This window comes from Acanthisitta chloris, unplaced genomic scaffold (genome assembly GCF_000695815.1).
Source record: "Acanthisitta chloris isolate BGI_N310 unplaced genomic scaffold, ASM69581v1 scaffold13949, whole genome shotgun sequence".
Taxonomy (NCBI): Eukaryota; Metazoa; Chordata; class Aves; order Passeriformes; family Acanthisittidae; genus Acanthisitta; species Acanthisitta chloris.
In genome coordinates, this window is record NW_008693322.1 from 1 (window position 1) to 12,005 (window position 12,005).

Genomic DNA, 12,005 nt, shown 5'->3' on the forward strand with positions numbered 1-12,005 from the left:
AAAATAAAAGGGGGGTGAGTGGGGGTGGGGAGGGGGAGGGAGTGCGCAAAGAAAAGTTGGGTCATGGCAGGGAATGTGTGATCAAAGCCGAGCCCAACCTTCCTGTCACACCGGGACTATATATATGTCGTGTCTTTAATGTTGGGGATGGAAGCGGCTGGCGGGCCTGGCGTTGACTCCCTGCCTGATTCCCAGCGCGCTGAGGGTTCTTCCACCGACCACAATGAACAAGTTCCTGTGCTGCACGCTTGTGGTGAGTCCCTTTGGAGAGGTAGATAGGCTCTCAGACGCATTACTGCTCCGGACATCAGGCTGGAGAGACGGACGGGTTTGCTTCAGGGATTTTTGTTTTGGATTTGGGGTTTTTCTTTTGTTGTTGTTGTTGTTGTTTTGGGGTTGTTTTGCCTTCTCTCAGTTTTCTTGGTAAATCTTTTCATCATGCCAAACTTTTCCTGGTGAGTTTGGAGTGTGATGGACACGTCCAGCTCCAGGGAGGCAGCAGGGATTTTCATCCCGTTCTCAAGGTAGTGGCATGATTTGCTTTTCTTTTGCCTTCTTCTTTTCCTGTCTTCCTCTCTCCTTTTGTAAGGCTTCATCATACTGGGCTGATGCAAAACACCATATCTAGGAATGAATTTAGAAACTGTTGGGCTGGGATGTTTGGTTTACAAAAGCTCCATCCCTGCCCAGCTGTAATCTCTGCTGCAGTGGCACTGTTAGTATCTCAGATCCTGGGCTGGCTTCCTTACCCAGGAAAACCACTGTGCACTCCAGAAAAAAAAAAAAAGGAAAAAGAAAAAGCACAAGAGTGTGGTCCTTGTTTTGGCTTAGAAAATTCAGCTTCATGTGCAACAAAGTGATGAATTAGTAGCTGTGTCAGTAGCTATTACAGAAAAACTTGTGTTATTAAATCTGGTATAAGACCCTGCCTTAATAAGTCTTTGCTTACTTGGTGATTTAGCAAGATACTTCCAGATGCAAATTTAAAGATGTTAGTGCAGTAAATCTTTCAAAATGTTGTTTAATCCATTTACTCTTATGGAATTGTATATGAGTTCAAATTAATTAAGACCTGCATACAGACAGATATTGTGTAACATCTGTTTGGAGGCTATTCATATTTTGCATGAGTGAAACATTAAAGAAAAACATTAAAAAATAATATTCAGAGCAGACTGTTACTCATGCCAGCACTGTAACTTGCTCCTGTGTTGTTTCGGTGAGTACAGCAACATTAATGTTGTGGCAGAGCATCAGAACTGAGATCCATTTATTTTGAAAGCTTTTTATAAATGCAATGAGATTTCCAGGATCCGATGAGTAATGCGTGTTTATTACTCTCTGTACAACGTGCTGAAAGAGCTTTTTGAGAAACAAACCCAAAGTAATTAATGGTGCAAGGGAAGCAAAAATTGTCAGGCTTGTGGTCGGCAGATCGAAACACAGGACAACTTTTTCATCTTATGTGTGATGTTGTGCCTGCTTTGTCAATATGAAGGCATGGGAAGTTAATCTTGGAATTTCACCAATAGCTGGTTATCAGCTTGGCTTATCTGTGGCTGTCATAAAATAATCACATCAGGATTTTGATTTTGATTAAATGTAATGTTCCTGTTCATGTTCTCTCATAAAGTAATAGCATTTGGTGAAGTTCAGCATAATCCCCTGGCCAATGAGTCTCAGGGCTGAAATGCATCAGTGACAGGAGTACAGAAAGCTTCATCATTCAATTATTATTATTATTCTGAAACCATTTGTTTAATGTTATTGTGAAGTCTAAGTACAATCAGTGAAGCTGAGGTACTGTCAAATGTGCTAAAACTCAGAAAAGTAGTTTTAGTACCTGTTTTATAAGAAAAGGTGTGTATGTTTGGCTCACATATGTTAAACCTGGTTTGGAGACACCATAGCTAAAAAGACTTTTGGGGCATGGTGTGCTTTTGGCCTTGGCCTCTTTGGTAAGGTTTCAGAAGGGAAACCTGCTGTGGTGGTGCATGCATGTTTGTGTTGTTTGCTGGAGCACTAAAACTGCTTACAGACAAGTGTTATGAAATCATGAACGGAAAGAAAGCCCCCAGAGCTGAATCTTGTTACTTGTCACGTAACTATCTTGCCCCTTAAACTTGACCTTTCTCTATTTTGGATCTCTGGGCACATGTGACATGCTTTTTCTGGCCTGCCACTTGTGTTTGCTGTGTGTAGGCAGCAGTGGCTTTGCAGCCCGTGAGGGTAGGAGTTATCTTTCTGTCTGACTTTCTTTCTGTCTGTCTGCATGTGTGTTGGTCAAAAATAAAGCATCAAGGTTACCAGAAGAATTTTTACAAGATACTGTCTCAATTTGAGTAACACCCACTGTTCAAATCTCATAGAAAAATTAATCTTTTTCCTTCTGTAAAAACAACTGTTTGCACATAGTACTGGACATACTGGTTCTCCAGGTAGCTGATCAGGTGTTAGTAATTCTGTCCGTGTAAAGGCAGACTATAGTCATGGTGGGAACATCCTAGGTTTGGGTTAGCTCCAAATCTTGCTGTCACTCTGGTGAATAATGTTGCAAAATATGTGTTATGGATAAGACACATCTTTCGGTGCATAGCTTGTTAGTCTTTCCTGCTTTCTTCCTCCACAAGCTTCAAGGCAAATGTAACTCATACAAATGAAGACTTTCAATTTAGGAGGTTTTTTGATAAGACGTAGAACTGCTCTTCAGCAGAATATAATTTTCTTGCCACTGAAAATGAAACAATAGTTTAGACCTCTAAATTGCTTTGCGGATGACAACTAATGATGCCGCACAAAATCTCTATGAGACTTGAGTTTTTGACATACTGCTCTACTGACAGAGAAATGAAGACAGTGGTTCATAGACCCAGTTTTGAAGACAGGTTGTTCAGGAGAATCACCAGTTATATTCCTTATGTAAAAGCGTAGCCTCTACTTAATGAAACATCTTTGAAACAGAAGTAGGTCCAAAGTGAGCGGATTGTATTGAAGCAGTTGTCAGAACGGTGGAACAGCTTTATAAACTGAACTCAAACCACTGAAAATTACTCCATGTCATTTTTTGTTGTGTACCTGGCCCTGAGCTGTGGTCTGCCAAAAGATGCCTTGTCTGGTCAGTGCTGTCAGTGAGCCTGTAGCAACCCACGGGTAAGCAGTGCCCCAGAGCTGCTGGCCCAAAGGGGTTAAATCCAGTGATTTCATGAGCCCCCAGAACAGCAAGGTGAGGAGGATGAGAGCTGAATCTCTCTCAGATGGACCGAAGTAATTTTGCCCAGAATGACAAGTATTTTACAATGCATGGATCTAATCCAGCATGGCTTTGCCACATACTGGATTCAGAGATACTGTTTTGATTTGACAAGCTATTGATGAGGAGGACCTCATTAATACCATTCAGTGCTGTATGTTGCCAGTGGGGTGTCTCAGGGCCTGTGCATGATTTCAGTGAGGCATTCTGCCTAGGGGCTGAGGGTATGTGAAAACCTCCTGCCTTTGCTCTGTCCAAATACTTTGTGTGGAAGGCAAAGTATGAGAATTGTGAGGTTTTACTTTGAACCCAATGCAAACACTGGGAGCAATCTGACAGATGTCTTGAATGATTATTTATCACGTAAGAAAATATGCTTTGGAATAGTTGTGGAATGCAAAACAGAAACAGATTTATCTTTCTCAGCAAATTAAACATTCTCCTTCAGTCTACAACCCAAAACCACAAAGCCAAGCTATATAATAATATTTTCATATGCTGAAAAGCCACTTTCTTTTCTCTCACAAAGCAGTGATTTAAAGGGATGATGCTTGAAGGATTTTTACTTTATGTCCTTTGTCTTCTAGTTCATTATAATTCAATGAGAGAAAGCAAGAGGGTCTTTGCCTTACATTTAAAGATTAAAGCAAAGGGCGTGTCCTTTATTCATGCCCAAGATCTGAAATGAAATTTTACAATCACATTATTTCTCTTTCATAAGATTCTTCTAAGGAGTCAAATAAATGGACTGCAAAGGCCTTTTATGTTAGCATTGTGCATGCTGGCATGAAGATGGTATGAAGAAATATAACTTCAGGCCTAATGTGTTGAGTGACACAATGCAAGGATTGCTCTTTAACCTTGGGTAACTAATTTTGATTAGGTTCTCAGTATTTACTTGTATGACACTGACTTACTAGACTTGTATTTCAGTATTTACAGTTCGTCCCAATTCCTTACACTGAGACAGCCATCCTGAGAGGTGCCCAGGATTTTCCCCAGGGAGATGGATGAAGATTATTTTTCAGTCCTTTCAGAACTGAGCCCATGACACTAGAACTCAATTTTACCCATAGGTTATTAGATGTAGTTAATGGTACTATATTTTGGTTTTGCTGTAATTATTTTGTTACTGATAGTATTTCATACTCATAGAACAAAAAGACCCCAAGCTTTGGGATTTTTTTTAAACTCAGCCTTGCATTTCACTACCCCTAGGAAAACTGTTTGCTGTCGAGTGCACTCTGAATCAGACTAGCAGTTAATTTGTTGAGATGAACCAGATACTGAGCATTACTGGCTTCCATTGGTGTTGGGATATAAAGAATTTGCTTAGGGTTTAAAACTGAAAGAAACTACCTAGATCTTTTCAGTCCGTTCACCAGCTCTTCCAGGAAACCAAATATGTGTTTGCTTCCAGAAATGCATTGAGAGCTATATTTAAGCTACTCGGGTTTCTTGCACCTGCTTCTCAGTGAAAGGCTGTTCCCAGTCTTCCTTGGATGAGATAATCCCTTTTTCATTTACCAGCATTGTCCTTTAATGGAGAAAGTTCTCTCTGCGTGTTCACTATCTATCTGTACTGAATCTATAGGTTCTGTTGTGACTTGCCAAGCTATTGAAGAAGTCAAGATCCTGTTCAAGACGAAGCTCTCAATTGCCTTCTAAACTTTCTGTGTTCCACTTCTCAGCTGAATTTACCTTTCCTAAACAAGGATGAATAGAATTTTACACAATCTTCTGAATGGCAAATCCATGAATTTGGCCAAGTCTAGCACTGATGGACTCCAGCTTTGGTTTCTTAAGGGTTAAAGGGTGAACATGTTCATTGCCCTTACTTCTGATTCCAGTAAACTGAAGCCAGACTTTTAGGTTCTTCCTTCTTTCAGACTGGAACATGCCACCTTCTCCAGCAGGAGCAAAACAGACCAGTGCCAGCATGATTGTAGAAGAAATCTTGATTTCTGTGAAACTTTTGGGAAGACCAGTGTTCATAAGTATTAACTTCTGATCATGGCATTTTCATGGCTCAGATATTGCTGTTTCTTACAGCAGAGATTCACAGCTTAGTACGTAGCCAGCCTTTAAATATGGGCATTCAGGTCAAGCAAAGGTTTTGTGTAGCCAAGAATCTGCTATCAAGTTGGTCATAGCATAGTTTAGGAGAGAAAATGTCAAGACTGACGTAAAATGCATTTAATTATCATTTTAATTTGTTTGGGGAAAGTACTTTTGAAGGGCCTCTCCTAATCATCCTTATTTACTGTATTTTAGTTTGCACATCAAAGCAGACTTGGAGTGCACAAAGTGGATTTACAAAAGTAAACTGGACTGATGAAAGTAAATCCAGAGATGGACTCCAGAGACACACCAGATGCGCTGTAACCACTAATGCATGCTCATCCATGAGAGCAGACTGAAGTTAGTCCAAAATATCCCCTCTGAATCATGCATAATGTGGCTGTCAGGTGCTTGGCACCATCTGTTTTGCTCTGCAAATCTGCTGTAACAGGTGATCCAAGTACCTAATGTAAGCACAGAATCAGTGTGTGTTAGGCCAGGAGAAAGGACAATTTAGTGACATTCCCCTTTACCTTATTCTATGAACTGGGGGGTGAGAAGAGTATTTTCGTTCTGTTTGTGCCAAGTTGTTGCAGTAAAACTAGTAAAAGTTATATTTACTTACCTTCCACCATTACTCCTGCATTTTTGCAAAATGTCTTAAAAATAGATTGCCTTTACTTTCACACGATGTAGGTTCAAAGGTAACTTCTGATTTGCAGGTTCCATGTCAATATTCAGAATACTCAGGTGTGCTAGGTGTTTTCAGCCTATGTAGCAGACAATTTTGCAGATCTTTTCTCTTAAGTATTACTAAGTGACCTACAGTAGTCTTATTAAGTGTGGCATTGGGAATTGAGTCTAGAAATGTACTTAGCAACATACTAATGGCTGTACTAGGTCTAAAATTATATATAATCCAGAAAAAATGCCCTAAGAAGACCCATGTTCAGTCTATAGAAGTGTTTGATAACTGATGCATGGAGGAGACAGAAGAAAAAGACAGAAAAATAACACTACTTTTCAAAAACAGTCCTCCAGACTCAAGTATCTTGTGGTCTGGGATTTCTTGATCAACAGGTGATGTTTATGTTTAATACCTCTTTATTCTTTTCATCCATTATGATGTCAAGTAACATCTTGAACTTGACTGTTTACAATGTCCTGTAGCAGTGAGTTGCACAGCTCAGTGTGCTAATAGGATCATAGTTGCCCAACAGTAATAGTAATGGTAACCTAGCTCTATGTTGAAAATTATGTATAAAATGCTCTGGTAAAATACTGAGATACTGATTGAATTTATATCTTTAGTTTGACTGAAAAGTCTTTTTGTAGTAATTGTTTGCTAAATAAAATAGTTGCACACATATGGCTCAGCCACTGATTGATGGTTTATGGCAGCTACATAATGTGTGTTTCTGGGTGAAAAGGAAGACAGGTGTGATGTGCTTTTCTTTTAAAAGCACAAAATAAAAATCAAATGGAAAGACTGATTGTTCTTTCAGTGGTGCTGATTTATCAAGCCTATTACTGTGGTTTTTGGTTATGCTAATTTAGATTATAGTGTTCAGGTTGCCATTATTAGTTCATAGTTATTGGTCCTTCCAAAGGCAAAACTTTGCAGGGTCTTACACATGTATTGTTCAAGTATTGTTTTACTTAAATTTTAAAAATCAGTTTCTCGCAAATTATGTCTACTTGTTCTCAGATTTATTGGCTTGCTTGATTCTTCGGGAAGCAAATCCTTTCATTTTCCCCTACCAACCCCCATGCTCTCAGAGCCTCATCATTGAATTTTAACTAATTTTAATGCTGAATCATCCCCTGCAGCACAACTCCTCACTTGCCTCATACATGATTTCCAATGTAAATAGTTGAGTAAGGAAAACAGAGAAAATCTTGTTGGTTCACCTACCCTGTTTGTCCTGTGAAAATGTGTCACCAAGGGCAGAGACACAACCCAGAGGAGCAGATTCTACTGCAGTGATGGCTTTGGATTTGTTGTGAGCTGTGCATTGCAGAGCAGGAAAACTGGCGTTTCTGCATGAGGACATGCTGCCCATGTGTCTGGTTGCTGTTCCTAATAATTTTCATTGTGTCAGATTTTCATCTGCTTTGAGTATTGTCTTGGGTTTCCACAGACATCTGCATGAAATGTAGGTCGATGCTTGTCTTTGTAGCATCTGTGCCATATGTTGCAATCTGTTATGTTCTGTGGAGGGAATGCATGTGTCCATGCAGGTCTTGGACTCTGGGATGCTGTATTACCTATCACTGAATTAAAAAGACAGAAGAAAACCTTACTGTTTCAGCAATTCAACAGTTTCAGTAATTCAACAATTAATGAGATTTTCAGGACTTCCTTATTACTAGAGTCATAGCTGTAGATTTACCAAGGGTGTGAGCATTTTAATCAATGGAAAGCCATTCACTATTAAAAAATGTGCTGCACCCTCTTTGTTAAATAGGTCACATGAAACCAATCCAGTCATTTCAGGAAAAAGGAGCTGTTCATCAGACTTAAAAGACTAGTAAGAAATTTCTCACAATGAAAAGTATTGTGCATTGAGAGAAAAGTAGGATCTCTACCCATGGAAACCACAGATTGGACAGGTTACCAGACTTAGTCAAGGGTAGCTACAAGAGGCTGTAGGGAATATCCATACTACCTGCATTTCTTTCTTCAGCCTGTCTAAGTATAGCTGTATAAAAAGTGGATTCATAGGCAACATGAGAATACATTTAAGAATAGTTTCTTAAGCAGTAAAAGTTCTTCATTTAGGCTCCTAATAATACTTGGTGATCACTGTGACTTGTGTTAACGCAGATGAAGCATTAAATTATTCTTTCTTAATAAGACTATCACTTAAGAAATGCCATGATGTGGCAGAAGTGAGGCCCTTAGATGAAGCACCTCAAGGAAATAGAGTCTGAATGAAAAAAAACCCAAGTTAATTCCACTTATACTTTGGGGACATCTGCATTGGAAAAGAGGAAAATACATTTTTAAAATTGAATTGGCAACCCTGTGTTAGCTGACTGGAATTAAAATAGCAACAATGACAAGTCAGTTGGATACGTAATTTGATTGGATACATAGAAAAACATGCGAATTCAGAGCCCGTTTACTTCATCTTTATAAAACGTAAAAGTTTTAGAAGTGAAGTGGCACGTGCAACCATGCATGCAGCATTGGGACAGAGCTAGGTTGTCAGTGAGGAGAGTGAGCTGCTGGCAGACCCTGTGGGCCTCAGGGTGGCTCCCAAGAGTTATCCCAAGATTTTTGTGTTAGACTGGTGGAATCACAGGACCAAATTTTCAGTTACAAGACCGAAATTAAGTGATATGTAGGTTGTCTCTGCTACAGGACAGGGTTGTCTCAGATCGCTAGGTCCCAAGTCACACCAGCAAAGCAGACTGTTGTAGGAAGCAGGAGGAGTGTAGCCATCATGACTTGTGCTGGTACTGACCCAGCTCCTCACAACAGCTGTAAGCCTGTAGGTTTAGATAGGAAATGAAAGCATTAGCCTGGTCTCTGCTGGCTCATGCGATTATGTCCTTAACGTACCCTTCATAAACTGTGACATTCTTTACTTCTATTTGAAACTGCATCTTCACCCTGGGCATGGCTGCCACGTTTTACCCCCAGAGCTTTTGCATTTCAGTGCAAGAGTAAATGGGAGTCATTGAAAAGCATCCTTTATTGTTCTAGCTAGTCATTTCTAGTAAAAATAAATAATGTAAGAGAAATAGTGTAAGGAATCACCTTTAAAGGTATCTGTGGTGATGGTGGAGTACCCTGGTCAGATTTATATGCTCAGACAATTTCTTTTGCATCTGAAGTATTCAATACTGAAGAGCATAGGGGTACATAATCCCCACCTTGGCTGTGCATTGACCAGATTCTCTGTTGCTAGACAGTAACAGGTTATTGCCCAGTGATACTAAAAGGTGTAAACGGGAGAAGATTAGGATCTACATCTCTGGAAGAACACGGAAGCGCTTAGGTTGGGAAGATTTGCTAGATAAGGTCCTAAAATTTTCCCACTCTAAAATAGGCATGGGAGAGTATGAGAGCTGGCTAATAACTTACAAATTTCTAGCGCAAACATTCGTTTGAAGATAGTGACATGATTAGACTCATAAACTCATTAAAGTGTAAGTTTCTTTGTGATCACAGTGCTCCCCAGAACTAAGGAAAGTGATGTTTTATTTTCCTGTTGCCAGCTCTTGGGCATTTCTGTTAGGTGGACCATCCAGGATGACGCTCCCCCCAAGTATCCCCATTACGACCCAGGGACATCTCGTCGACTGCTGTGTGACCAGTGTCCTCCTGGGAGCTATGTGAAGCAGCACTGTACAGCCACCAGTCCGACGCAGTGTGCCCCGTGCCCGGATCAGTACTACGCCGAAGAATGGAACAGCAATGATGAATGCCAGTACTGCAGTGCTGTTTGCAAAGAGCTGCAGTACGTCAGGCAGGAGTGCAGCAGCACACAGAACCGTGTCTGCGAGTGCGTGGAGGGCAGATATCTGGAGCTCGAGTTTTGCTTAAAGCACACAGAGTGTCCGCCAGGATTCGGAGTTGCACAGCCAGGTATGTACCCCTTGTCAATAGGCACAGACTTAATTAGAGCTCTACCGCACGTCGACGACTCGTGGCAGTGACAAGATTAGGAAAGAGGATCGTCCAGATGAAATTACAGGACAGTAAATTGTAAAGCCTATTGAACCTGTTCTGGTCTGCATCATTTGGGCTGTAGCCAAAGGAACGTTTCTCAGTGGAATACCCTGCTCCTGCTGTAATGTATATCTTAATGGCAGTAGCAAATGTAGCAAATTGCACTCTAATGAGAAACATGATGGATTGCCTCTCTTAAAGGAACATTATCTGGAATGTAGTATTTGTGTGTGTGATAAATAATAATGTTTTTCATTTTGAAATCTGCTGTTTCAAGCAACTGTATATCTTGACAAACACCAGGAGCACTACGTTTGACACCAAGTGTATAATTATAACAATATTAATATAGCTCTAGCATCACTGCAATATGTGGTAATAATTAATTACCAGTATCCTAAGTGGAACTCTTAGGGAAACTGGTACAATTACCAAACAAACAAACATTTCTTTGTCAAGCAGTCTGGCATTGTGCTGTATGTCTAGTGGGGATACAGAGTGAAGCAGAGCGTTTCAGTGGAGTGTATTCTTCATTTAAGACAACATAAATTGTTAAACCAATAATATGTTCCTCCCTCAAAACAAAATACATCATTTATCATTTGGCAAATGCCATGGCCCAGTTTAGCTCCAGTATTTAACACAACCTGAAAGAGTTGTAAACTGTCATTGTACCAGAGCTTGATAACTGCCTGGAGAAGAGCATTGAGGAAGGGAATGCAGAAGATCAGCGTGTCTTAGACACAAACCCGCAGGCAACCAGTCTCCAGACTACAGAATGATTTCCCTAGGAATTATGTACATGGAGTGAGAAACACTAGGGCTGGCCTGTACATTTTAGAGCTGTGCTGAATGACAGGTTGGGAGTCCTTTTTGGGATAATGAACATCTCATTGGAGAGCAACTTTGACGTAAGGAGAAATGTCACGGCTGTAGCTGCTCACTAGTCTCTGAGTAATTGGTTAACTAAGCATTACCCCGATGCCCTTGCCACTGTTAACTGGGAGGTACCACATTTCCATATTATAAACCTTCATTAACCTAAACCATTATACCCAGGGGCTGGGGTTAATGAGGTTCCACTGTACCTCGGCAGCAAGTCCAAAGGGGCTGGAGACAAAGTTCTCAGAAAGACTGTTTTGGAGACAACAAAGTCTCCCAATTGTCTGAGCAAACAGCCTGCTGCGTCCCTGTGAGCACAGTGAAACTGTGGCAGACAGATTCGAATCCCTCAGTTCAAAAAGAAACAAACTTTGGAAGAAGATAAAATGTTGTATAATGTAATTTATTGGAAAGTTGGTTTCCAAAAGACCATCACAATGAACCAGCTAAACCCAAGCAGACCTCAAACAAGGAATGAAAACATTGTAAAAATAATTGCATCCCCCTGTGTCAATAGTCAGCTTTTTAGGTGAGGCAATGACTAAGAATTTAATAAGCACAGACCACACTGTGTTACTGCCTTTTGCCATATGATAGCCTTGAACTTTGTAATGATGCAAATTCAGGTGAAATAAAACCTAACTGTAGAAAAATATTCTTCAACTCCCACACAGGGAGATGTGGCCCAGTGCCTTGTTCAAAGCTTAAAGCATTAGAAATCTGTTTGCCCACTGCCGGTCGCTCCTGATTACATTGGGAGATCACTTTCCCCTGTTCGTCTCCTCTTGTGAGTGCAGACTCAGGTTTTGCTCTGTTCCACCTTGGCCAGCCCTGTCCGTGGCAGAGTTTCCAGCAGCACTGGAAAGAGGCAGCGCTGGCACCCCGGCAGCCACAGCCGTTTTCCTGGGAAGAATGGGGGATTCCAGGCGAACTGGAGGGAGCAGGGCAGGGCGGACAGACGGCGGCGGTTTGTGCCCTGAAGGACAGCAGGCAGATAAACAGTGAAGAAGGAGCTGGCAAAGCTAGAAGGTGACTTCATGCTCAACCCTGAGAACGCTGATGGATTACCCCGTTTATTCCTCTCTTGTGCCGCGAAGGGAAGCTCAGAGCAGAGAGACACACCATTTGCAG

The 12,005-nt window shown here is 40.9% G+C and overlaps 1 protein-coding gene across 1 annotated transcript in view; it reads left to right on the plus strand.

Annotated features, from left to right (window-relative positions):
• The first annotated feature begins 176 nt into the window (after positions 1–176).
• TNFRSF11B (tumor necrosis factor receptor superfamily, member 11b) overlaps positions 177–12,005 on the plus strand; it is a 15,561-nt gene continuing 3,732 nt past the window's right edge. The window contains exons 1-2 of the mRNA XM_009083041.1: positions 177–253; positions 9,539–9,908. Coding sequence (XP_009081289.1) covers positions 224–253; positions 9,539–9,908 — 400 coding nt within the window. The 5' untranslated portion in view covers positions 177–223. The remainder of the gene's footprint in view (positions 254–9,538; positions 9,909–12,005) is intronic.